Genomic DNA, 27,743 nt, shown 5'->3' with positions numbered 1-27,743 from the left:
TATTTGCCATGCAGGGTGAGGAAGGCCCTCCCAGTTTGGAGTATATCCAGGCCAAGGACTTGTTCCCTCCGAAAGAGCTTGTGAAAGAGGAAGAGTCATTGCAGGTAAGGAAGTAAGAAAACTGAAACCAACCGCTTTGGGATGCAGCAGGCTTAATTTTTTCGTAGCGTGAAACCTGAGAGCGCTTCCAGTCTAAGATATGTTCTGGAGGCCGCAGGTTCATCAGTGCTATAGGTCACATTCAGGTTGATGGCTCCTGGTGCGTGTATGGAGGCTGCTGACGGCTGTACTGTTCCTCTTCCTGGCGCTGCCTTTCCAGCCCTGCGAGGATGCTGTGATTTGTACAGCATTGCCTCTGACGCTTGGAAGTATGGCAAAATATGATGCAGCACAGAGCTTTTCTGGGTACTCCCTGTCCTCTGCCTGTGCTGACAACGAGAAATTATGACACTGTGTGGCACTGTGTGACACTGCTGCAGAGATAAGCCCTCTCTGGGACAGGTAGAATATTGGAGCTAGATTGTGCTCTGTATGGCAATAGCATGCCATATTGTAACAGCTGATCTAGCCCGAATATACGTTGCTCCTAGCATTTTCCTGCTGCAGAGCTGTTGGAAAGAGAAACCTCCTTATGGTGCCAGCCTCCTGCTGCAAAAAGCCCTTCAAAAAGACCCGGGTACAGTTGCTGTTGTGCGGCAACGATAGTAGTCTGGATTGTGGGAGCTGAAACCTCCTGGTGTTTCTTACTTCCTTTAACATCGTCTACTGCCATCTTGTCCCAGTGCTCATTCTCCTCCTCCTGTGGCTCTAGCCAAGCTCACGCTGTGTGGTCTTATGGTTGCTGCAGTATTTGAGTTTGCTCTGTGACTGGCAGCATCTTGGTAAATGGTGATCCGGATAAAAGCAAGAACTGAAGTGTGGCAACTGGAGGATTGACTGTGGAGGAAACATGCCAAGTGCCCGCAGACTGCGAAGGGGCACAGAAGCACGGAGTCAAGGCTGCAGCTCTATAGTTTTTGAAAGGCAAATTCTCTAAGATGATTCTGAGCTGAGACCACCTGGAAAAGAGCATAACCTGCTTCGGTCTTCTGCATGAAGGACCTCAAAGTTGACCCCTCCCAAATGGGAATTTACATTCAATAAATTGTTACTATCTTAATATGAAGTGAAATCTAAAAAGACACCATTGACTTGGTAACAAACTGTGTTCAGGCATCTGCAAGTTTATTCCAGGATTTCCCTCTGTCAATTTTACCATGCTATTTTTTAAAGAATCTCTCTCCCTTCTGTTTCTGTGTGAAAGAGGCGCATGAGCACAAGAACCAGGCCAACTAAAAACGGTGTTGGCAAGCATGCAAAGTAAACTGCAGAAATAAAGAGAATACAGTTTCTTAATGTCAGATAATTAAAATTTCTAAACAGTTTTCAGACAGGTGCCACTTGAGGGTTATTAACATCTACAAGTAACTTAGGAAGGGAGAAATTGTTAGTATGATTGCCGCATAAAATCTGGAATCCAGGAAATTCTGGTTTTAGGCAGCCTATACCAAAGCCATAGAAATAGCTTAGAAATGGCAACATGGTCAGACTTGTTCTAATTACAGTATAATGAATTGTTTCATCAAATGACCCGTCTGGCAAGTAAGAGGCTTTGGCTGAAATGATAAATCTTTGTGACATTTTTGCTAATTGGTTACTGAAATCACCTAGTGTAGGTGGCATCCAGGGAACAATGAAGCTTAGCTTTCTTTAGCTAGCTTTACTTTGCTTAGCTAAGGAAACTTTAACTTTAACTTTACTTAGTTAAGGAAAAGGGGGCACAAAAGAAGGATGGAAAGGAAAAGAGACTGGATGAATTTTAGCCTGGTCTGCCTTCTTTTTAATACAAGAAAAAAAAAAACCATTAAACTTGGCTGTCTACCAGGATCTCCTGTTTTAAAAATAGCTAGAGCATGTCCTGGCTGATAGGGAAAAGACAGACAGACACTTGGTGTATCTGTTATATAGATTTTTTTTTTTAGTTATTTTTGCTAACGCCAATAACTCCATCACAGTCATACAAATAACTACGTATAGAGATTCCATCACAGCCTTGCTAGCAGACATTGGGCAAAACTTTGATTCGTTTATTTGCCTTGGCTTGGACCAGTGGGTCTCATGATGCTGCTAGTAGTCTCATTAATTTAAATGTCACAGCGGGATCATGTGACTCTGCCTTGAGGCAAATTATTCTGATTTCATCAGGTGCTGTCTGGAGCTGTACAGAGCACCTCCCAAAGAGGGCTCTTTCTAGGCCTGAGCTGTATCCGAGGTTGATATCCTTTGTCACGCTGCTTGTGGCAGTTGTGCTTGCCCTGCCTAAAAGGGACCATAACTTCCTCTCCCGCCACGCGATACCCTCACTGCCAAATGCCTGCAGACAACATACACGGCGTTTGCGCTGTACACCTTTCCTCTGCAGGTAATCATCTGAGTCTCAGTAGTTGCTCAGTATTTCCTGAGGCACCTGTGGAAGATTTGTCACGTGAGACTGGAGAGCGGGTACCCGTCTGCTTTTGTGCTGTTGTCTGCTCTTAGCAGGGCACAAAAAGCACATTACTGTTACTGATCTCCCACCGAAGGTGTGTTGCAGAGGCAATAAGAAGAGTGGCTCTTGGCATTTACGGTGCACAAAATACTCTGCATATGTCTTGAATTAGTGATGTCTCTCTTCCAGGTCCCGTTCACTGTGTTGCAGGGTGAGGGAGTGGAGTATCTTGGCCATGCAAATGATGCTGTGATCGCCATTTCCAACTACCGGCTTCACATCAAATTTAAGGATTCTGTGATCAATGTAAGTCTCGATCTCCTGTTCCTTGCTGCTTGAACCATAATCCCTTGGGGTATCTCAGTGGGCCAAAACCTACTTCCATGATCTGTGGCACAAGAGCTGTGCCTCTTGAAAGACGCCAAGCCTGATGTTCTCGCTTGTTACTGCTGGCCATGTAGCTGCTGTCCTGCTGCTGCATGACGTGAAGACTGCTGTACTGGTGTGGTTCTGTGGATGATAATCAGGTCTTTCCCTTGTGGTTCTTTTTTCATTTAAGCGCTAAACTTGGGGTTTTTAAGACTGTTAAGGTGTCTTGGAGGCCAGCCTATGTGGGACTTCTTTTACACTGAGGCCAGCCTTTTGAGAGTCAGCTAGTAGGAATCTGAGGCTTTCTCTCACTGTTTCTTGGCTTGCTGTCTTTTATTGCCGCCTTTGTTTGGTTTAGGGGTTTCCTCTGCTTGTGTGGATGTCATTTAGTCAACAACTGGCCCATAATGAGAGATGGCCCAGGGACAGAAGAGGAATCAGAGTAGTACTTCTTGGAGAAGGCTGGATCATGAAGGTTCATAAACCTGGGAGTGGATTTCTAGTGTTAACTAGACGCTGATGATTGTTCATAGAGCCGTGACTGGGCCTAATGGAACTAAGGGCAATGCTGACATGACTGTTATCATGGTATGACTTGTCATGACCTACATCTATCCATTGCAGGTGCCTTTGAGGATGATGGAAAGTGTGGAGTGCCGAGATATGTTCCAGCTTCACATTGTCTGCAAGGACTCCAAAGTAATCAGGTATCTGTTTTATTGCTGTAGTGTACAGACCACTGCAAGCCAGTTGCCGTGATCAGTTTTGGCATCTCCCCCTACATTGCTACTGGAATCAAGCCCTCAAAGAGCTGTTTGTGGCCAAGGTTTCTCTCTCTCTCTCTCTCTCTGTGTGTGTGTGTGGTATTTTTTGTTGTGTGAGGTTTTTTTTTTCCTAAGATTTAATGTTTTACTCCTTTTTCCTGTTGCACGGACTAGAGCTCCCTGTCTGTGTATCTTGGCTGGATTTATGTACTTGCTGAGTATGGCATACATATGTGTTTGCAGGTGCCATTTTTCCACCTTTAAGCAGTGCCAGGAGTGGCTGAAGAGGCTGACTCGAGCCATTGCCCGCCCTGCTAAGCCTGAGGACCTCTTTGCGTTTGCCTACCATGCGTGGTGCTTAGGAGTCTGTGTTGATGAGGAGGATCAACATGCACATCTCTGCCGTCCAGGTAACCTTGTGGCCTGTCACCATGCTGCTCTGTTCAGAAGAGCAGCATATATAAATTGAGCCATTGTTCATAAGTCATTGCTGTCTATTACATTCTGCTGTGACAATAGCCCAAGTCCATCTTGTTCAAGGGCATACAGTAAATGGCCCCAGATTACCAAGATATTCAGCTGATGTCTGGATGTAGCTGGATAATAAGCACAGTAAAAAGAATAATACTAATCGCAATAAGGAGCCCTTAAGCCAGCAACAGATAAGCCTCCTGTTCCTTTCTCTTTGTGAATGAAGAAAACACCCCATACATCAGTACTTTCATTGTAATGATGATGAGAGATCAAGCAATCTTGTCTCTGGATGGTAAATGTAATCAACTTTGAGGCAGCATAATTAATATGATTCGGTCTACATCTCTTCTCCTACACCTAGAAATGCCATGACATCCCTGCGATCAGGTCTGCAGAGAAGTGGTTCGTTCGTACACAGGCAAAAGTAAAACATTTGAACGCATAAAAATAATACCAATATTGTCACGGTGCCCTCCTGTGGATCAACAATTTGCCCTCTCTTGAACTTGTTCACTTGTTCACTTACAGTTGATTTGTCTTTTAAACTGTTTCAGCGTGAATAAAAGGGGATTAAAATGAACGATAAACCTAGCTTTAAACTGAGAAATGTGCTGGTATAAGAGGAGCAAAAACAAATGAAATGTCCATACACAGGCTGATATGGAGGGAAGGGGGGATGAATAGAATGGCAGAAGAGAAGTACTGAAAAGAAGCTAGTAGAGGAAAGGTAAAGTCCATGTTCTTTCCCTGTCTCAGACACAAGAAATTAGGAGATACTTGGTGTCTTTTCTTTAGAGAAAATATTATTCTCTAGCCTAAATAAATTTACCTGTGGCAATTGGTGCCACAGGGTATGAATGAAGCCAAGAGCTTTTCAATATTTATATCGAGATATAACATAGGAAGGCTGTTTCCACACTGCTTTGTGCTCTGAGGTTGAGATCTAACACTGCAAAATAAGCAGAGGAACCCCTGTGAAGGACGAATCTTTCTGGCATCTGAAGCAATACCGCTGCCATCCAGGTGGCCTGTGGTTTCTGTCTAGAACTCTGACAGTTGCTATGAAGCTGCAATTAATATGTTTAAATTTCATTGGTTCTGCTTAGCTCTCAGTAACTACACTATGCTCTGCTCTTCCAGGCGACCACGTCAAATACCGATTTGAGATGGAGCTGGTGAGGATGGGCTTTGACTTGCAGAATGTCTGGCGAGTGTCTGACATCAACAACAATTATAAGTGAGTAGTTTGCTATCAGGCTCTCCTCGTTCTCCTCTCCTTTTCTTCTTCCCCATCACAATCCCTGTGCAGAGCTGTGAATGAATCAGACACTTGCTGATACTCCGTGGCCCTGATAACCTTCAGGCAGATCAACATATGAGCCAGGTCCTCCTTCCTTCCTTCCTGCCTTCAAATCGGGGAACTGGAGAAGGAATACACCCCGAATATCAGAGCTAGCATCAGTTGCTGTAAATGCTGTGATGTGCAGTTTATAATGTGGTGGGCGTGGTTCATCCTCGAAGACATTTTGGCATCTTGGAGAATTCCTCCATCACGAGGTTGCTTTTCTAATCAGTCATTTTCTCTAAAATTCTCACTGTTTGAAACTGTGGAAACTTGGTATTTTTTCCCCCAAGGAGGGTGGCCATTCAGCCTAATTGAGGAAGGATACTGAGAAACTGGGGATGAACCAGTGGAGGGCTATCAAGATGCTCAGAAGTGTAGGGAGCATAGTCTATAAGGAGAGGTGGAGTGAGCTGGGCTTGTTTAGTCTAGCGAAGAAGAGGCTAAACAGTGATCTACTTGCAGCCTACAACTGCTGGAAAGGCAGTTACAAAGGTGACGGAACCAAGCTCTTCTGGCAGTGGCAGATAATATATTAAGGGGCAATGGCCACAAGTTGCAGCTTAAGGGGCTCAGATAGGACGCTAGGGAAAAAATCCTTCCCCAGGAAGGTGATGCAGCCCTGGGACAGGTCCCCAGAGAGATGGGGAACGTCCATTGTTGGAGGGTTTCAAGTGTCGGCCAGACAAAGCCACGGCTGCCCTGATCTAGTGTTGGGGATGGTCCCACTGTGAGAGCGAGGTTGGAGTGGAGATCTCTGGAAGGTTCTTCCCACCAGCACTCCAGTGATTCTAACCTGTGTTTTCTACTCTAAGAGTAGAGGAGCTCTTGAAGAAGTGCTTCCACATTCTTTGCAGCAGGTGGCATTAAGCCAACAGTAGCAGGATTTTATTAAGCTTTGACTGATATGCATTTCTGAATGCCCTACATCACGTTTCTTGAAAGGACTTGTATCCCTCAGTCTTTTCTCTATTTCTGTTAGTAAAGGCATCCCCATCATTTGTATGTCAGACTATTCCAGATCACCAGTTTTTTGGGGAGTCCATGAGAAGCCTCAGGATCACTGGCTTGGGGAAACCTTGGTGGAATTTGGAAACTTTGTGCCTCTTCTGTCCTCTCATGTGCTTCCTCAGAAATCCAAGCATCAAGCACCATATTTGGGGTTCGATTTACAATTTCTTTTTGGACGTGCTGACCACCCCATTGCTTTTGGACTGTTACGTGACTTTGTTGATGATATTTATGCAGTTTATCTAAGAACATAAAATAAAAATTGTTTTCCTAAACTGTTCAATTTTGGAGTGCGTAACCTGTCCCCGGCCTGGCTAGAGTCACTCCATGTCTGTGAAGGCAATCGGGTATTTCCCCCACTACTAGATTTTGGGATGTGATTCCCTATGTTTCAGAAAGTCCAACTTAGTCAAACACAGATGGTTAATCTTCCTGGGAGTTATGGCCAATAATGTAGCAATCTGTCTGAAGACAGATGTTTTATTTTTGAACAAGACGGGGTAGAAAGTACTTGATGCAGCAAGCTAGATGCAGGCCTATTTTTACTTTCCTAATGTCTACTGAGTTGCTGTCTGGGGAACCTGGCTGGTCTCAGCTTCCTGCAGACATCCCAAGATCTTAAAGGTGGTGTAATTTTCTTGTGCAACTCAGAAACCAGCTCTGTCTTTCAGCTTGAGGGAGTGTGTCTTTAAATCCTGCTTTGGCTTTTGATCATTACCACCTGCCTCTGTTCACAGGAATCAGGTTACTTTTTAACTGTTTATAGTTCTTTTATCTTTTATTTCCCAGCACTGGCAAAACAATGTTGCTAGAGACAGGATACTCCAGGGTAATGACTCTGTTCATTTTCTTTCAAGTCTGTTCTGAGATGTTCTTATCTGGGAGTTATTGTCTTCTTCCTGGCGACAGCCATCATAAAATTAGAGCCATATAGGCATATAATAACCACTCCTTCGGTCTTGATAAAAGTATTCTATTTCGGCATACAGTAATAATAAAATTATTACATAATCTCTCCATGGCTCTTGCAACTTCAGTGATTTGGGGAACCTAGAAAATTGTACATGTTCAGAAATACCCCATTCAATGAACCCATGTTGTCTGAGCTAGAAACTGTCTTACTGGCTGTTAGAAAGCTAGTGGGATTTGGGTACACATAGTTCCCTTAAACAGAAAAAATACTCATCCTGCTTTCAGTGTTAATATCCATTTTCAGCTTTGATCTCTTTACAGTCGTGATTTATTTATTTTATTTATTGTTGATTTCATGCAGAAAAAGTTGCCCCGAGTTCTGCGTTACTGTTTGAGACAGTTGATATTATCTCCTCGTTTCTGTGACCACTCTTAATTCATATTTTCTCTTATTTTGTTACAATTTTCTACAAATTTTAATACTTTGTTCTGCTTGTATGAAAAGGGTGATACTTAGCGTTCTTGCTTTTATTTTCCATATGACTGTGTAGGAAAAAAGTCCACAAAGATCATTAGCACCTGCAGTGATAAAACTGGTGTTTTCTTGCATATTAATCTTTTGTTGGCATGACTGTTACCATTTGTGTAAGAAGAGGCTTTGCTGGTCCTTTTCTGTGTTGATTTATGCAGTTGTTTTACGGCTGCCTTATTCTGTGATCAGACCTTACGGTTTAAAAAATTTTTCATTCGGTGATGTGGGTCAGTGTGGTCCCAGGGGTGCTGCAGCCCTGTCACCCATCAATGAACTGTGTCACTTCACCATTCATCTCTTTCCACTTAACATTCGAACATACTGAACAACACAGGGCCAAATATGGCTCCCTTCAGGACTTCCTGAGTTGTGAAAAATGATCATTTAACTTCTATACCTATGTGCCTCTTTTCTTTTAAAGAGTTATTGTTTCACAAGAGGAACTTTCTTCTTATCTCATGGATTTTAGTTGTTTTAAGAGTCTTTGAGCATCCTGTGAAAAGATTTCTGAAAACCCAAATCCACTGTCAGCCACATGAGCTGTATCTGCTTGTTCAGTGATGGATCCAGGGAACTCTAGATATGTGACATGGGACTTCCCTCCGCAACAGCCATGTTGACTCTTCCCAAGTGCACCATATTTACTCTTGTACTGACTGCAACAGTCAGTTGCTTTGTGCAGAAGTCAGACTTGAGTGTTTTCCCACGTTCTCCCCAGAGACTTTTTAAAAAACTGATAGCGTGTTTGCCACCTTTCATTCCTCAAGCACTAAAGCCAATGTAAGCAATAGCTTACGCATCTCAGTTAATCATTCACCTGGGGCACATTTGGGTTGCTGTAGAACTGTTGAGTGAATATTATCTAGTCCTGGTGATAAGTTAATCTTCATTTCTAGCAATTAGTTCTAAAATTTCTTCTGCTGATGTTCCCATATTACTCTCTTCCTCTGGCTTGTCCCTTGTAAAACAGGAGTAGTTATGGGAACGTCTTTATGTGCTTTTCTGGTGAATACCAATGCAAATGGCTTTGCTTTCTTTGCTATGATCTTGCACGTCTATCAGACCTTCAGATTCTGTAGCAGGCAGACTACCTTCAAGATGCTTGCAAAAGGTCTTCATAGTTTTTATCTTCTAACATGTCTTTTCTCAAAAACTGCATGACACGCCTTGTTGCTTTTTTACTATTTTTAGTTTAGGTTTACATTTGGCTGTTCAGGTTTGTGTCCTTGAGAAACGCTTCCCCTCTTTGAAGTGCGTCCTTTTATTTGTAATCTGTCTTTCACTGCCTGTTTAAGTCTGTCAGCTCCTTCTGTTTTTTTTTTTTTGTTTTTGAGTTTTACATTACCCCGCATAGTGTATTTAAACAACCAGCAGCATCACCTGCAAGTTCCCCCCCCCCCTTTCATTTCCTCAGGAAAAGCTTCTTTTTTATGTAGTTCCCCTTTCTGAAGCTGATTTACCTCTGTAGTGGGGAGGATTTCCACTCTAAAAGTATTGTTGAATTTTACTGTGTGATGGTCGTTGTTACAAAGTGATTTTTTTTTCTAGTTTTTCCATTTTGGAGCAGCTATGCACATGCTAAGGACTAAGTTATGTCTCTTTCATATTGTTTAGTTGGGGGCACCAAGAAGCAGCTGAAGGCATCTAAAAATGCAGTCGTTGTATCATGTCATGACGCTTTCACATTTTATGTGGAAGCAACACAAGTTTTCTACTGCAGTTTCTGCCCTTACAGCCTTTCTGAATTTCATCCTATTGCAGATGAAGTTCCTGTCATGCTCTGGTACGGTTGGTAGGGTAACCCTAATACTTTCCTGTTTCTCTTTAGGCTTGGGGATTACAGTCCATGTACATGTTGCTTGTTGATACTGGTGACTTTTAGCCTCACACTTTACCTTCACATTTTTTTAAACATGTTGCACCACATGTACACTTCCGCAACATATTTTGGTCTTCCTATAAAGCTCGTGCTCTGAAACTCAGAGTATCACTAATGATCTTCCCTGTATCAAGTTTATAAGATTCTGACAATCCAGCAGCTCATTTGTTCTGGCTCTTCAGTTCCTCTACTTTATTTCTTGGAACTCTGGCCTTAGAAGCGCAGATGCATTTGTCTTGATCTCGTTGCCTGTTCTTATGCACCCTCCTTACATTTGGATTAACTTTTTGAGACTGTCCTTTCATTTCTTATCTGACTATTATTGCCTTCTGTCTTATCATTTTCTTAAGGATGCAGACTTTTAGTAACTGAACTCTTAAAAGATATGCTATAGCAGCTCAGTTTTTAGTTTCAGACAGCTCCTGTAATGTTTAATCTTCCATTTTGATTTAGGTGAAGCCCGTTCTTTTTGTACAGACTTCAAGTATTCTGAAATTTCCTCGAGATCTTAACAGATGCCAGCCCTCTTTCATATGCCATTACTCTCAAACACACATTGGAATTAGGATTCTCTGATTCCCTGTCCAATTTTACATGTGGAATCAGAAGCATTTCTGGGAATGCTATCACAGACATCCTAGTCTTCAGCTGCTTTCCTGACAGCTTAAATTTTGCTCCCTAAATTCCCCCTCTGCACTCTGTTCTTACCACATGGACCACCATTGTCGTCTTCCCAGGGCTTTCCAAGAAGCTATCTAGACACCCCGTGAAGTCTGCCATCTTCTAAAATGGCAGGCAAGTCCTCATTAGCATCACAAACCAAGTAACACTAACTGCTGCGTCCTGCATGTTGCCATCAGCTGTGATACTGCACTGAAGGGATAAGCCAGACTCAAGGGAACACCAGGCTCCCATCTGGAATTTGCCTGATGGGTTGTTTCCCCCTCTTTGGCTTGCTTCCCTTCTGCCCTGAAACATTCCTTCTAAGCAACATGGGTGATAGCCTAGAGCTGAGACTGCTCTTTGATGTCCCTTGTCAGTTTATGCCTGTCTGCCTGAGCTCCTGGAGTTCAGCTGGTCTGGTACTGAGGCAGCGCTTTGTCTCTGAAGCCTATGAGTTGCCCGCCTGGCATGCAGCCACATGCTGCAAACCCAGGGCAGAACAGTTGCAGCAGTAACCAGAAGCCCCTGCTCTCCTGAATTTCTACCTGTGCTTCATTTTTATTTGCATTGCTCTCTCCCCTCCTCCACAGCATATTGCTTTGCTTTCCACCTCTTTCCCTTGGCACCCCTCTTGCCCTGCTCTTAATGTACTTGGAGTTGGGTTTTTTTAACATTTTTCTTGACTTAAACGTTCAAAATCTTGAGGCCTCTTCCATCCCCCTGCTCCCTATCCCCACCCCTAAGCTGGACTTTCATTTCGGCCAAACTGCTTTACGTTTAACTCATTCAGATCTGGGACTCCCTTTGAATTGCAGGTCTGTTTGAGCTGAGTCCCCTCTGCTGATTAGCTGTATGCGCTTTGAATTTCCCCAGGTGATCTGGTTGGTAGGGACTTCACATTCCTCTCACTACTGGCATGTATTCAGATGTATACTAAGAATCTAATTTCTGACACCCTACCAAATAACAAGATACTCTTTTAGACTTCCCTCATATCATTTTATTATGGCACTCACTGAATCACCATTCCCATCTTTCTGGGCAGAGTTAAGTCTTTGATGTAAGTAAAGCTTATCTGTGGTAATCTTATCTATTTTCTGCAAGGCAGAAAGTGCCGGAATTTCATTTACCAGAAGCTGTGTGTGTTTCTGGCTTTAAGTGGTGCAAGAAAACTGAGAACCCCCATGTGAATTAAGGACTGTTCCCTTAAAATGTCATATAAACTTAAATCCAAAGGCATGCTTGGGAAGCACTGGGTTTCTTACTGTGGTCCCAGGGATGAGGCCTGAGGTGGAAGGAGGTCATCTTCCCTCAGCTCATTCTTCAGTGTGTTTTGGCTGTGTCTGTTTCAGTAAAGTTTCAATATGGGAAAAGTGACCCAAAGTCCTGCATGTTTCTTAGCTGAGTTTGGGGAAATCTGAGCAGCTCCTGCTTTCTGTCTCTACATGGTTTATCCAGTGAGGGTTCTGGTTGCTGAGTTTTCATCTTGCTGTTTTGCCTTCATTTTCCTAGGCTTTGCTCCAGTTATCCCCAGAAGCTGCTCGTTCCTGTCTGGATTACTGACAAGGAGCTGGAGAACGTGGCTTCATTTAGATCTTGGAAAAGGATCCCTGTTGTTGTATACAGGTAAAAACAAAACTAAACCAACACTCTCCCCCACTGACCCCCCAATAGCTGTCCTTTCCCTTAAGTCTTTTGTATTCAGTGTTGTGAAGCCAGGCTTAGTGGAGCGTGTGTACAGGGCTGTGGAGTGAAGGGTGACTGTAATAGCTACGTTCAGTCCACAGGCAGCCACCTACCTGAAAACATGCCTGCTGTCAGGACCCTTTTTCCTCCCAGCACACACGTGAGCCTTGCTAGGAGCTCGGTCTGTGATGGTAATGCAGGATATTCTCCAGAGGGGAGAAACAATGTTCCAGGAACTATTGCTTCTTTCCTGCTTTCAGTCACGTATAAAGATGTGGGTGACTTAATTCATATTGGAGATGCAACAAGAATCTGGAATTATGGTTCTCTTTCTGTGAGTTTCAACACTTTTTCCAGGATTGGTACTTGCCTAGCTGCTACTTCTAGAAGAAGTCTCAGCCAAAATTGGCCTGCTGTATGGCTTTTCTGTCTACTAGATATTAGGGCCTGGATATACCTTTTAATACGCAACTGGAAATCATTTTTGTTTTAGCTGAGTTCTGAGAGTTTGGAAACACTTAGTTAATAGGTAGGTCAAAATGTTTGCACATGGCTGGAAGGTGCTGATTCTGTTCTAGCTGGTAAATGTGCACAGTACCTATTCCCTGAGCAGAGCAGCCTTCCAGAAATAACATATATTTACTTTAGAATGCAAGGGGCTGTGCAGGAAAATAAAGCAAAGCTTTTGGGGGTGATGTCTTATTAAACATCTTCTAGGAGAGTGACGTGCCTGAAAGAAATGGAAGGTTAGTTGAACAGGTGGACAGGGAGATTCCTCATGCACCTCACTGTGCATGTTGTAAAGTACACTATGATTCCTAGCATTCCTACGCTATGGTTCCTAGCCTCTCTGTTAGCAATTATTAAATCCAAATACAAAAAGCTTTGAGAGTCGCACCGCAAAGGAAAGTGCGGAAAAGTACAAAAACCAGGAAACAAAACCAATGAATTTACACGTACCCGAACTCTACATCTTCATGTTACATGATTTGTTATTAGGTGCTGGCAAAAACACAGTCGGTTCTTATGCAAGAGCCAAATTCTACAGCGAAGTATTAATGAACTCTGGTTATCACGTGAAGCCTTTCCTTCTTTGTAGCCAAGTCAGCTAAGCAGTAAATTGTATTTGTGACTTCTTTTACTAAAAATGGTCTGGCACTGGAGACTGACCCACTCTGCATCCCCACCTGAGGGCAAAGACATGACTTTTTTGATATTCTCTTAGAATAATTATGTTTAGAGTCTTATAATATCTCTGTAATGGTACCCAGTAATTTATAGACTGAGCTGTAACCCTTTGCAGCCGTGGATCAGATTACAAGATGCTGACAAGTTGCATTACAAGATGGGACAAGTCATGCATGCTTGCCCGTATATATGTAATTTCCATGCATTCTTTAGCCTTTGCCTTCAAGATTGAAGTCTTTTGGCCAGCAGAGTCCATGAGGTTCATGCCTGCTTCTGGAGTGTCCTTGTTCTGTACGAAGGAAGAAGAGAAGAAATGAGCAGTCTAGCACTCAGCTCTGTGGACGAGTGGACTTGTGTGAATGCATCCCAAGAGCACTAAAGTGCTCAGTGACTCAGTAACTGCAGGACTATCTGGTAAAATTGAGAGATTTTTTGAAAACAAGGCGAAATTCACTGGTTCACAGTCAGCTCTGTAAATCATAAGATACGTGGTATAACGTTATCAGTTTCCGTATGGAAAAAGTACAATTTTGCTTTTTAAGCATGGTAGAAATACAGGTCTCTATCTTTCTGTCCTCAGTGGAGATGCACAGCAGAAGCCTCCAGGCACAGGCCATTTGTAAAACAGCGCAAAGGATGCAATTAATTATTTAGCTGACTACAAAGGGTGATGAGTATTATATGCCAGGCACTCCTCATTACTCCGTCTGCACAGCCACTTTCATAAGACCTTGAGACTATGCTAGCAAGACAGTTCATCACAGATGCTCAGAAACCGCCTTTCCCCGTGTTCATGCTGCAGCGAGTGTCGGAGAAGCAGCAGGCAGACAGCGGACAGAGTTCCAGCTCCATGGCTGAGCACTCAGTCTCAGGCCTTCTGGTCACGAAGGAGTGGACCAGGACTTTAATCCAGAGACTTGGAACCTGAAAGCACTTGCATAAAGGTTTCCAACTGAGATGCATTTAGGTGACAACTGAGAGGCGGCAGCTTCATAAACCCTCTCTCAGCTCTTTCTTCATGTTTTAAGCTAAGCTGCTTGACTTTCCATTGTGGAGGAGCGCTCATCTGGCCAGATTAACAGAGGGAGGACTTAAAAGTTACTAGTTACTGCTTCTTGGATGATGGCTATAGGTCAGATGGCATGTACTGACATATCAAATGTACTCTGCCTGTGTGTTCTGAATGGATCTGGGAGTAAAAGCTCAACTGATAGACTGTAGAAGCACCTTATACTCCAACTTTGAATTCTGAAACAGTCTTGAGTCCTCAAGGCTAAACTGAGGTTCCCTAAGGAATAATTATGTCCACATAAGTTAAACATAAGTTACAATGCTATGGCACCTTCCACCTTTCCAGTTCCAAGAAAAAGGAGCATTACTCTTTGGGGAAAACCTCTACAAAAGTCCTGAGTAAGAAGAGAACTGAAATGCTTCATGTGCCCCTGCTGGGGACTTGCAAGAGAATGTAGAGTCAAGGTGTGGGTACTACCCTGACTTGGGAAGCACATCACTAGCTTAGTTTTGGCTGGCTCACTCCTGTTTGCTCATCTCTTCATTCTCATCAATACTGGCTATGTTTTATTTTTTCTATTGGCATACCCTCATGTCTCATGAAATTGGCTACCTCAAGACCATCCCCTGCCCAGCATTTGTTGCACTGTTCAGAAGTTTGTGGTACCAGGAAGTCTTCTGAATTTAATATGATTTTTTGGCTATGTCTATAGTATTGTATTAAACAGACTGGTACTGACTCCGTGTTCAAGTGGCCTTGCACAGTTCACATCTACACAGCTCTCTACCCTCTCTCTATCTCTTGTACCCTCTCTCTGCACCCTAAAACAGTGCCATCACATCCAAAGAGCCTATAGGGAGCAGTCCCCAGCACAGCACCTGCACCTGCATTGCTTGGGCACTGTCTGGGAAAGTGCTAGTTGGCACAGGTCAAAAATTGTGGGTGTGCTAACAAACAAGCTTGGATGATCACAGGCCAGTGCTCAAGTTCACACCTTGGTTCTGTTTCGTTTACTGTTATAAACAAAGCCTTTGCTGCTGTGTGTGAAAACCATCCTTCAACAATCCTGAAGCCAGTAACAGATCTCCTGGGAGTGACAGCTCCATAGTTCACCTTGCGAAATAAAGCAGCAGCAGTGGATGGCACCAAAAGGAGGACAATAGTGTTTCCACGTAGCTGAACATGAGTATTTCTTGGGAAGTCTTCAGTTCAGAGTCTTTATTATCTAGCTGTTCAGAGCAATGTTAAATTTTCTCGGTTTTTGGTAAGTAACCTCACGAGAATAAAGAGACTTTTGTCTTTGAGAAATACAGTTATAAGCAAAACTATTTCTGCAAACTGTTGTAGCTGCTGTTGAGATTGTATACCACTCTTGGAAAGATATCTAAGCCTCACTGCATTTTCTTAGTGCGCTACCTTACAGCAAATAACGTGAACAGACACTGCCATCCACTGTGGAATGGCAGAGCCCCTTTTAAGAGGGCAGCAGCATGAGAAAATGAAACTTTCACTAGCGTATCTAGTAGCTGTAATTGGCAGCTAAACAACCTATGAGTGATGGGTTGAAGTTTGTGCCACTGTGTTTTAGAATTTAGACCTTCATGTCTCCTTTTTGGCCAATAATGCAACTTACTTTCAGAGGTGTTGACCTGCAGAAAAACGGTTGGAAGAGGTTTGCCAGATGCTCTGTCTACATCTTTATGTTCTCACCCAAGCTCGTCTTCAGTGAGCTGCTGCAGGAGGCCCTGTAGGATAGGGAGAGGCAAGCATTGTGACTATGAAGAACTGAGGTGTTGGGGCTATCCAGTTTATTATCCTGTCTCTGAGAAGGGCCAGGGACCAGCAGTAGAGGCTCAAGGAAGAAGTTTAACAAATGAGACAAGTATGCAGGTGTTCTGCCCTGGTATATCTTTGGAGCAATCAGTAGCTTACAGATTTCCTAAAAGAGGCATCCAGGAGAACATGTGATTGTGTTTCATGGTCACTTCATGGACCTACCCTCCATGAATTTAATGCACCTTGGAACCAATTTATGCATCTTTGCTTCCGCATCACCCTGACAGTGAGTCTCCTATCCGGTATGACTATTGTGGGTGAAAATTATTTTTTTGTCTGTTTCTGAACTTCTGGCGTGACCGTTCCAGTACTCCTCTGTGTTTGTATTGGGGAAAAATAAGACTAATCTCACTTTTCTCATATTGTTCTTGACATTTCATGCTCTCATATCCATTCTTGTCCCTCTACTGTAGTAGAAAGTCATTGCCATTTTGGGTTCTCCCTGTAGCGAAGCTGTCCTACACCTCTGATTGTCCTTGTCTCCCTACTCGGTGATGTTTTGAGTACTACACTGAGTACTACACTTGAGTACTAGCCCTCCTTTTTGAGGTGGGCTAGTGAGAAATGTATGTAATTTTGAAGATGCAGGCATAAGATGTGGTGTCATAACTTTTTCTGTTCTGCTCTTGATTCCTTTCTTAATAACTCCTAACACGCTCTTAACCTTTTTGCTTTTCTCGAGCACCAAGCTGAGGCTTTTTGAGAACTACACAGGGGCTTCAAAGTCTTTGTCTTGAGATTTGACAGCTGATTTATACCTAATTGCTTCATATCATAGCTAGGGATACTTTTTGCTTATCTGTAAATACTTTCCATTTATCAATATTAAATTTTATATGCTATTTTTATTACCTACTATCATGAGATCCTTGGCAACTTTTCCAGTCAGGTGTTAACTATCCTGGATAACTTTGTATCACCAGCAAACTTTGTCACCTAATCGTCCACTCTCTTTCTAGGCCATTTGTGAATGACTTGACTAGTATGTTCATGTGAAAAATGAACATTTATTCCTACCTTCAAACCTATTCCTACTTCAAGCCTTGATTAGTAACAACTAGGGTAGGGTTCACATTTTAGGGGTTATTAATAAACAGCAGCTCCACCCAGAAACTAGCCAGTCTGGTGCTCAGTGAGCTAATCTTTCTAACTTACAACCGATAAATCATATGGCTTAACAACCAGTGCTTACCTGAAGGGAGTTTTTAAAAAAAAAAAAAAAAAAAAAAGATAATGGGAGAACAGGATAGTATGACAAGAAATAACTATGATTTGCCCAAAGTATAACCATAGTTATTTAAAATTCTCTTCCTCTCTAATTCCTTAGTTGGGTAATTACTAGAACAACTGGCAGCATCCCCCTTATTGCAGAAACTCCCCATTCATTTTAGTGGTTGACAAGACCTGGTCTGCGGCCATCAATCCCACTAGGGAGCAAGACTTGTCCGAGTTGTGGTTGACCCAGGAGCTGCCACCATCCAGGGGTACTTGCTGTTCCTGTCAGCCACTCCTGCAAACCCTCCAGCAACCTGCTCATCTACAGTCTTGTTTTGCTAGCCATTCCAGCTCTGTTAGCCACTCCTGTTCTATTCACAGCTATCTTCTGTTCTTCACTGCTGTGATTTGAGAGACGGGCTTCATGCCACTGCTGTTATGAATAATGTTTACTTGCAGTGCTCTGCCCTTTTTCACTGCTGTGCTGCAAGGGCAGATGCAGTAAATGAAGCAGTGAGGAAGGTTGCACAAGTGCTGACTATATGTAGATAAATGAGGAAATTAATTTGGGGCCGTTCCTCACCTCTTCAGTGGTCCTTATTCGGCTCTTGCTTCCTTTTCAGACATGTGCGCAATGGGGCTGTGATTGCACGCTGCAGCCAGCCTGAAATCAGTTGGTGGGGCTGGCGCAATGCTGATGACGAGTATCTTGTGACGTCTATTGCCAAAGCCTGTGCCTTGAATCCTGGAATAAAGGTATCTGGTGGCATGCTGCACAATGGAAGCAGCGATGGCAGTGAGGCCTGCGACGCTGACTTTGGTGAGAGAGCATATTCCCTTTCCCTCTTTCCCCAAAGCAGGGATTATGCAGTGCTTCCTCCATTTTAGTGCTAGCAACAGGCTATGGTTAAAGCTGTGTTTGCTTTTCTGACATCAGAATATGGGGTTGTTATAATGGAAGATTTAATATTCAGACGGGTAGTCGTGGCCATATCATCCATTGACTGTAATATGTGGGGCAGGCCTTTGAGCCCATACTCAGCAGAGAGGCTGTCGTAGGAGGGGCAGAGGTGCCACAAACTCAGTCTGGGCTATCTCTGCAGACTCGTCCCTGACTGCGTGTTCAGGTGTGGAGAATGCTGGAACTCCTCAGAAGCTGCTGATTCTTGATGCTAGGTCCTACACTGCGGCTGTTGCCAACAGAGCAAAGGGAGGAGGCTGTGAATGTGAAGGTACGTAGGGCTAAACAAATTTCAGAACACCTTCCTCTTAAACCTGTTTTATTGATTGGATCTTGGAGCACAGTTTGGGCCAAGTCCTGTGGGCTTTGGTATGCGTCCTCTGGGAGCATATTCCCCTTCTCGCTACTACAAAGTTCAGTGTCCCAGATATATTGCTGCTGGCCTGCAAGGCTTTTCTAGAAAAAGTGCCTACCTGCTGCTGGAGATTAGGAACGGTGCTGGGAAAGGGGGGCACCAAACCACATGTATGGAGGCACTTGCTGCAATGGCAGCAGCACTCTGATTTTTTTTTTTTTTTTTTTTTTGCCTCCCCTCCTCTGTCTCTGTTGTATTCAGAGTATTATCCAAACTGTGAAGTTGTGTTCATGGGCATGGCCAACATCCACTCCATCCGGAACAGTTTTCAATATTTGCGTGCTGTCTGCAGTCAGGTGCCAGATCCCAGCAAGTAAGTGACCCTTCTCTCTGTTCTCTCTAGCTGAATGGGATGCCATATCTGTTAAAAGTCCTGGAAGATTTTTTACCTCACTGTTCCTTTTTCCTGTCCCAGAGTTGCACCTCAGAAATTGGAGGGATAGGAAGGTGCCCGTCGTGCTTGCATGCTGCCCATTTTAGTCCCTGGTAATCCAGAAGGAATTGCATCCCTGGGAGACCCAATATCACTTGATCGTGTGCCTTTTCTGAGGGTTTCAAAAAAGACCTCAAGTGGTTATCTGGGAAAAACTGAAATTAGCTATTGGATTCTTTGTACATATTCCCAAACTGGTTGACTCCTCTTTTGGAGGTGGTTTTCATTTGAGGACTCCAAAAAGTCTTTAGATAAAATATTTTTTTCACTGGAGAGCTAAGCAACCGTTTCCTTTCTTTTTGCACACTCTCTAGCTGGCTTTCAGCCCTGGAGAGTACCAAGTGGCTGCAGCACCTTTCTGTCATGCTAAAGGCAGCAGTTCTGGTCTCCAGTGCAGTTGACAGAGAAGGCCGTCCAGTGCTGGTTCATTGCTCAGATGGCTGGGACAGGACTCCACAGATTGTAGCTTTGGCAAAGATTCTTCTGGACCCTTACTACAGGACCATGGAGGTATAAGTGCTGCTGCTCAGTTAATCTGAGTCTGTTAAAAGGCAGCTTTTTGTCTTTTGAGTCTCTGGAGGAAGAACGTGAGTAGAGTTGCATTTGACTGATCAGCAGCTTAGTGGAACTTCAGAGCTGCTATTGTAGGTGTTGGGTTTTTCTATGTACTCTTCCTGTCTGTTTTCTGTGAACTGTACCTCATGCTCACACCCTTGCCCAGCTTGAAGTACTTTAGGTAAAATTCTGTTGTGTTCAAGGTTGAGCTATTTCTCTACTCTTACCTGTGCATATGCCCAAAGCTGTTTATGACATAGAGATAACAGCTGCTATTTTGTATTTGGAAATTTCTGGCTTTCAGGTAGCTTTGCTCTCAAGCCAAGCACTAATGTAGCCTCCTTTCCAGCCCTGCACTGCTGACAGATAGGACTTGCCTTGTCCTGCTAGGTGCTTGCAGCAAGGTTGCCTGCAGTTAACTTTCTCCTTTATTTACAGGGCTTCCAAGTGCTTGTTGAATCAGACTGGCTGGATTTTGGTCACAAGTTTGGTGATCGCTGTGGTCACCAAGAGAAGGTGGAAGATCAGAATGAGCAGTGTCCAGTGTTTCTCCAGTGGCTGGATGCTGTTCATCAACTTCTGAAGCAATTTCCTTGCCTCTTTGAATTTAATGAAGCTTTTTTGGTAAGAAACATGCATGTAAACATCTCAATTCCTTGCCAGATAAGAGCAAAGGTAGAGGGAAGGCCGTGTCATGTTATGCTGTTCCAATAGCAGGAAAACAAAAATTGAATTCTGTAAAAATAGGAAAGTGTTTGAGTACTGCTTTGGACTTTCTGCTGGAATGCCTGACATGACATCACTGGTGTAGGTCCAGCTCTGCCGTTTAGTTGTGGTATTTTGACCTGCCTTAGTATGTGTGATGCTTCTGTCTGTTTCTCTTCAGCTGCTTGTACTTTCTGCCTTCTCCCAGTGGATATTACAGGCTGAATCCCTAGCAGGTTGGATAGTGATGAAAACCTTATATTCTCTGGTTTCTTTGTATCACATCTTCTCCAGGTTCCCTTGTAGCCCAGTGAATTCAGATAGCTTCAGTAGATCTGTTTGATCAGAAGCCTGATTTGCATCTCAGTGATACAAGTCTGAAATATTAAAAAAAAAAAAATCAAAACAAACAAACAAAAAAACCTAGGGGAGTGATAGCTATTAATCTCTGGCTTATCAAATAATATGGGTTATGGTTATAGAGGGATGGATATGTTATTAAAGTGAAGGCATCAATCAACTGATCTAAGTGACTCCTGTTACCATCCTGTCTTTGTCCTGCCCTGTGTGATGGAGAGGACAGCAGTGAGGTAGCCAGCTGGATGGGAAGTACGTGAGCTGTCCCAGAGGAGCGGAAGATGTTGCACTTAAAGACAGGAGACGCTGTTTTCCAACAGCTCTGACAATTGCTCTTCTTTTGATGCTGCAGGTGAAGCTGGTGCAGCACACATATTCCTGCCTGTACGGGACCTTCCTTGGGAACAGCCCATGTGAGCGAGAGATGCACAACATTTACAAGCGTACCTGTTCTGTATGGTCCCTCCTGCGGGCTGGCAATAAGAACTTCCACAATCTTCTCTATATGCCAGGCTCTGAGCAGGTAAGTAAAGTTCCTAGCCTAACTCTCCAGGCTCTCTGCTGGCCAGGCGTGAAGGACAATACGGAAGAGAGACTGAAGAGGCTTTCTTTTGTGTTTAACTCTGAACATAATGGTTGTTGCAGGTGCTGCATCCGGTGTGCCATGTACGAGCGCTGCATGTCTGGACAGCAGTGTATCTCCCTGCTTCCTCCCCTCATCCTCTAGGACAGGATGATATGGACATTTACTTGCCCCCTGGATCTCAAAGCCAGGAGTTTAGTGGCAGATGTTTGGACAGGTAAGAGACTGGAGCCCAGACCCAGGTTCCTTCCTACCCACAGGCTTTTTTTCCCCTTCTTGCTTACTATATTTTCTCTGCCCAGTGTTACCTGTGGTAGCTGTCATCTTTGATCTGGAGAGCAAGGGCTCTATAGCATTGTCCCACCCACCTGGAGAAGAGTGTGTACAGCTTCCCAGTGCACCAGAAAAGGCGGACTGCTGAGGCCACACTGTAGCATTGCGTGTTTCAGCTCCTGTTGCATGCCCTCCCCTCCCCTCTCACCCCCAGTCGTCTGTAATGAGGATTGCTTCCTTTCCCTCATCTCAGACTCAACTGAAACGAGGGAAGTTTTAGGAGTTCTGTTTTGAGATTTACTTTTGGTTTTGGGTTCTAGGTTGCCAAAGACAAGATCTATGGATGACCTGCTTTCAGCCTGCGACTCCAGCAGCCCACTGACGCGCACATCTAGTGATCCAAACCTGAATAACCACTGTCAGGAAGTCAGAGTGGGCCTGGAACCCAGGCATGCTAATGCTGAGAGTGCTGAGCTGCGCTTGGGAGAAGGCAGTGTGGTGGCTGCAGGAGAGACACAGCAGAAAGCAGAGGAGCAAGAGGAAAATGCCCCTCTGCAAGCCAGCAGCGGTTCTAGTGGCCATGCTGAGCACCAAGGGCATAGCGAGCAGCCGAGCAGCTGGGCTTCTGTGCCAGCAAGCAGTTTCTCTCTGGTGGCAGAAGAGGGAAACGGAACATATGTAGAAGACCTGGATGGTGCACAGTCGGCTCCAAATCCTTCTGGACAGGAAAATCTTGACAGGATTTGTACCAGTTCTGGAAAGCAGTTGGAAACCTGCCCCCAGGAACCTTTGAAGGCTACTGGCGTGGTATCCAATGGAGGAGCCTCTCCCAAGAAAAACAATGCCTGTCAAGACATTCCCAGCCAGGAGTCCCTAGCTCCAAGCAACCCTCTGCAGGATACCCCAGGCCCTGCCCTGGGCATCCCCTGCCTGGATGAAGACAATTGCAAAGGTGATACCGGAAGGAGTGGGCCCTTTGAGGAGCCTGGACGACTGGGGAGAGTTCCACTAGAGCAATGGCGCAAGACCATTTCCCAGAGCCAAAGCAGTGAGTTCTCCTTCCTGGGATCCAACTGGGACAGTTTTCAAGGAATGGTGACATTGGTCCCCAATGGGGAGCCTGCACCCAGACATCTCCTCTCCTATGGCTGTTGTAGTAAGAGGTTGAACAGCAAACAGCTGAGGGTGCCAGGCCTGTGCCTCAGTGGCCAGTGGTCTACCAGAGAAGGTGTGAAACCCTCAGTCTGCTCTGGCCATGTTGGCACGCATTTTGCAGGCCCTGCAGGGAAGCCCAGCCGTTCATGGCTACCCTGCCACCTGAAACAAGCATCTGGTCCCAAGCATGTGCCACCGAAATGTCCTTCTCCTGTGCCTCCTCTGTACCTGGACGATGATGGGCTCCCCTTCCCCACAGATGTGATTCAGCACAGGCTGCGACAGATCGAGGCCAGCTACAAGCAGGAGGTTGAACAGTTGCGCAGGCAGGTACGAGAGCTGCAGCTGCGGCTGGACATACGTCACTTCTGCGCCCCTCCAGCTGAGCCACCGATGGACTACGAGGATGACTTTGTAAGTAACTGCCTCTGCCGCTCCAGCAGTAAGCTCCTGGCCAATGATGGTCCTTGCACCTTCTCCCTCATGCTGCCCTCCCCATCCCACAATTCTCATTTTCTTATATTTGGAGTGGATGTTTAAGACTGTTCCTATGCTGCTTTGGCCCCTTTCCCCTCTTGTTGACATGTCATGTCCTCATTTTATGCAGAGATAAGTCTGCTCTCCCTTTGCTTCTTGAGGGCCAAGCAATGGGTCCTATATGGTCCTGAATTCTGCCTTTTGCTCCCCATCTGGGGAATAGCAGAGCTGCCCACATTCCCCTCATGAGCACTGTGAATATGGCTGGAGGCAGGGAACACCTTTGACTCTGAGGCAGCTGAGGGAATTTGTGACTTTGGCTCTTTTTGCAGACATGTCTAAAGGAATCAGATGGCAGTGACACTGAGGACTTCTGTTCTGATCACAGTGAAGACTGTTTGTCAGAAGCAAGCTGGGAACCTGTTGATAAAAAGGAGACTGAGGTACATGTCCTGTCAGACAGATGTAAATGCGGAATAAGAGAATGTTTCCTTTTTGGTAGTTAACTTTGGCGACAGCAGCAGAGAGTGGGTTGGAAGCAAGTCAGAGAGCAGCAACCCTTGTCCTTTAAGACAAGGTGTAAGAGGTTCAGCATCTTCCTGTTCCCGTTGTGTCCAATATAGTGGATGGGATGTCAGAGCTCTTGGCTGTCGTTCTATGACCTGTGGGACATCCTGTATGGGCTAGTATGTTTTGGTCCAGAGCCACATCTCAGCCTGCACTTGGGTCCTAAGACACTGGTCAATGAGGTGTACAAACTTAAACATGAGGACTGGTGTTTTGCTCTAGGTCACACGGTGGGTTCCAGACCACATGGCCTCGCACTGTTTTAACTGTGACTGTGAATTCTGGCTGGCCAAACGGAGGCATCACTGCAGGTAAACAAAATTTTCCCTGCAGTTCCACTAGTCTTCCCTGCCTGTTTCTCACAAACATCACAAAACCCATCTCTGCAATGTTTGTTTTCTTCAGCTCCCAGCAGAAAGTTTCAGATCTTTCCTTTATGTAAATTCCTGGTAGATTTCTAGTCTTCTAAGCTGTTCTTGTTTCCATTTTCCCAATGTCTTTGAACTTTCTAGTGGGTAGTAAATGCCTATGAGTCCCTTTTCAGTGCTGGCCAGTTAGACGGCACTGAAAACCATCTTAAATACTTTTAAGAAACGTGTTGACTGGGCATAAGTAAGGCTGAGACTTCACTGCTGAACTGGATCCTTTGTGCTTACTGAAATTTTGCTGTGGTGTTCCCAGCTCGCTCTGCTGACTGCTTTTCTTACTCCTTGACAGGAATTGTGGAAACGTGTTTTGCGCTGGTTGCTGCCATCTGAAGCTGCCCATCCCTGATCAGCAGTTATACGACCCTGTCCTTGTTTGTAACTCCTGTTATGACCACATCCAAGTGTCTCGTGCCAGGGAGCTCATGAGCCAACACCTGAAGAAACCCATTGCCACAGCTTCCAGCTGAATGCCAGACAAGGGACCTGTCTAAGCCCAGCCTTTTCTCTTGTGGGTTTGAAGGGTGACTCTGCCTCCACTGTAATTGTGAAGGCCTTTGGTGCAACACTTGAACACCAAGCTTGAATGCACTGTCTTCAGCAGTCTTATTATTGGTCTGGAGCAGAGGAGCTCAGATTAGAGAGTATGGTGTGCGTCCCCACTCTGGTACCGGTGAGCCCGTACATTGTAGTCTGACAACCTAGGGCTAAAGAGGGGACTGCGACCTCTTTCTTCTGTGGGCTGGAAAGCAGTGTTTTAACAGATATTGCCTGTGCAAAGTACCCCAAAGCAATAGAAAGGCATGTTTAGAACCAACTCCCCCTACAAAGGCAGGCTCTGTACAAAAAGGAGGAGGGCAGACTCCAGGCAATAGCACGTACTTTGGAAGGATCTCAGTCTGGAGCAATTTTATAGATTCTCTTTCCATGGAGCGTGATTTGTGATCAGCTTGGTGAACAAGACTCATTAGCCATCACTAATTGATTTTATTCTCTTGAGTGTTGAAGAGAAATTCATTCTGGCTGAAAACAGGCCAAGCAGATTTTGCCTGTTTTCATGCTCTGCTACGATTGGTGAATGCACTTGACTTTGCCCCTGCCCCCCAACACTCTGTGGGGAGATGGGAGATTGGCTTTTTCACTTCCTGCTCTGCCCGTCTGCTTTGTCCGCAGTAGTGTCACAGCCTGGTGCTACCACAGGAATGGCACCCTGATCCTCTCCTGGCATGGAAACAGAACTTGTGTTCCTGTGTTGCTCCTCCTCCCCTTTCTGCCCTCAGCTCTCCACTTCCTATTGCTCTTTATCCTGAAAACTTGATACCTTGAAGGTATAGGCCATAATGTGTTGTTTTACCTCCTGGAATGTGCTGTCTGGTGTATGTGAGGGTTTCAGTCCAAATGCTGCTATATATTTCTGTGCACTTAATGTAACCCGAAGAAGGGAGAATGAAGCATTGATACCAAAATAAGGGTGGGGAAGGACACTGGCTGACCTAGACACTACAGTCTGTGCTTTTCACTTTAGGATGTACAACCAGGCTACAGTGATAGAGATGACATGTGGCATCTGTTCAGTCATGGAAACAATCTTTCTGATTTTTTCCCCCAATGCGACTTAAAATTCATCTTGAATTTTACTTCCTTTTTTGTCTCCTGTACAGTGGTCAAAGTTCAGAGTTGCCAACTTGTAACTGCCTCTCTACTTCTTCCTTAAAGTAGGGAGCAAGAATCCCAATTCATCCTAAGAAAAAAGGGTGTGGAAAGAAAGAAATATTTAGAAAGAAAGTGGGCTTCAGGTGAGCTTTTGCTTAGTCCCTAGATCCCCCTGGGAGTATCCATACTGCCTCCTTTCTAAGAAATCTGCAGCTATAATGAGGAAGAACAGTTTGAATGTGGGGCATTTCTTTATTGCAATGTATGTTTTCTTTCCAACTAAATGAAAATGTCCTATGTATTCTGTGCCTCATGAGTGGAGACTGCGATGTGGGGAGAGGACCTGCGAGGGCATTTAGTCTAATAACAAGGCAAACTACTTTACAGCGTTAAGATCTCCCGGATTTTTTGCAAATCGTTTGACAACTCCAGCAGAGGGAATGGAATAATGACCCTTTCCTGCACTTTGACATGTCAGCCTCTGGTTTTGTAAATCCCAATAGTGCAAGCAAAGCTAGCATCATCTGAAGACCCTGTACTTACTTGGACTATGCTTCTTTTCCATACTGGGAACAACCAATATGGCTTTGGGAAGAGAAGGCACCTTGCTTCACATTCTCTCCTGCCTTGTACCTTGCAGTCATTGCCAGACATGGAAGAGTGACCATTGGGCTGGAAGAAGAATTTGGCTTTGGCCCTGTTTTGCGCATGTTGGAGTGACTGCAAGCAATAAGGAAGCCAGAAACTAGGTACTCCTGGCCCTTCAATTCAGGCCATTAGTCCAAACTGCTTTTAGCTCTTGTGAGTTTCAGCGTCACAATATGCTGGCCAAAAACTCTGAAATCAGTTCGATAGCATTGTGACAAACAAAATGTGCTGTACACTCAATACAGTTCAAATAAAATCTCTATATTAGTGCTGCTGTGTTTGGACCCGTTCTTTAGTTTGCGGTGTATTCTTCTTGCACAAAACTTTCCTAGCTATTATTTGCTACTTTTTCCCTTGATTAAGGTACGTTAGGAATTAAATATACCTTCTCGCAAATAGGAATCTAGGGCAGAACATGAAGCAAACTGTACCGTGGTCTTCTACTCTGAGGACTTGTGCTTTTTTCCTAACAAATCTTCAGATGCCCAGTATAGCAACCACCCCCTTTTTCTCCCTTGATGATTCCTTTCAGGAGAGCTGTTAGGGAGGTTTCAATAACTATTCACTAACTTGTTTGTACCACTTGTACCTGAGAAATTGTATCATCAGCTTTGACTGTACCTAGGGCTGGGATGGTTTCACTGTCTACCATATAGCTGGATCAGTGCATGAATTCCTCCTGGGCCAGACCCCCAGCATATGTGGGCAAAGTAGCATTTCCATATAACTTGTGTGAGCTAATTGGTGTGCATTTCCCTTCCATTCCCGGCATTTGGCAGTATTCCTCTATATAGAATGACAGAATCTTGATGCAAGATTCCCTATAAGCTGTGGGGGTGAGGGAGAGAACCTTTAAAAGTCTCTCTTCAATTTAAAGCAGCCAGAGGTCTAAAATCAACCAGAACCTGGTAAGCTAGTCCCATTGTTGAGACCAGTTTCCCCCCCCCCACCCCCGAAGGATTATTTCAGAATCCTTTGTTGCATTAGAAATATTAACAGCATGATAGCTCGTCACATTTAAAAGTTAACCAGCATCCCTGGAAACAGTGACACAAAAGAAGGTCCTCTCTCATTGTACTATTTGTGAAAATTAAGCATGAATGATATTACTACAAGAAAGGACAGT

General features: G+C 44.4%; 1 protein-coding gene across 10 annotated transcripts in view; it reads left to right on the top strand.

Moving 5' to 3' along the window:
- MTMR4 (myotubularin related protein 4) overlaps positions 1-26,886 on the top strand; it is a 60,885-nt gene extending 33,999 nt beyond the window's left edge. For all 10 annotated transcript variants that reach the window (XM_068909437.1, XM_068909436.1, XM_068909438.1 and 7 more), the window contains 17 exons: positions 15-104; positions 2,717-2,833; positions 3,521-3,603; positions 3,904-4,070; positions 5,275-5,371; positions 11,986-12,099; positions 18,034-18,230; positions 18,514-18,642; positions 18,988-19,099; positions 19,534-19,729; positions 20,213-20,398; positions 21,189-21,359; positions 21,482-21,636; positions 22,013-23,261; positions 23,657-23,767; positions 24,114-24,202; positions 24,609-26,886. In XM_068909437.1, the coding sequence (XP_068765538.1) occupies positions 15-104; positions 2,717-2,833; positions 3,521-3,603; positions 3,904-4,070; positions 5,275-5,371; positions 11,986-12,099; positions 18,034-18,230; positions 18,514-18,642; positions 18,988-19,099; positions 19,534-19,729; positions 20,213-20,398; positions 21,189-21,359; positions 21,482-21,636; positions 22,013-23,261; positions 23,657-23,767; positions 24,114-24,202; positions 24,609-24,786 (3,441 nt within the window). In that variant the 3' untranslated portion in view covers positions 24,787-26,886. The remainder of the gene's footprint in view (positions 1-14; positions 105-2,716; positions 2,834-3,520; positions 3,604-3,903; positions 4,071-5,274; positions 5,372-11,985; positions 12,100-18,033; positions 18,231-18,513; positions 18,643-18,987; positions 19,100-19,533; positions 19,730-20,212; positions 20,399-21,188; positions 21,360-21,481; positions 21,637-22,012; positions 23,262-23,656; positions 23,768-24,113; positions 24,203-24,608) is intronic.
- The last annotated feature ends 857 nt before the right edge of the window (positions 26,887-27,743 follow it).

The sequence above is a fragment of the Struthio camelus genome, chromosome 16, assembly GCF_040807025.1.
Source record: "Struthio camelus isolate bStrCam1 chromosome 16, bStrCam1.hap1, whole genome shotgun sequence".
In the NCBI taxonomy this organism is placed as follows: domain Eukaryota; kingdom Metazoa; phylum Chordata; class Aves; order Struthioniformes; family Struthionidae; genus Struthio; species Struthio camelus.
This window is presented reverse-complemented; position numbering and strand designations above follow the sequence as displayed.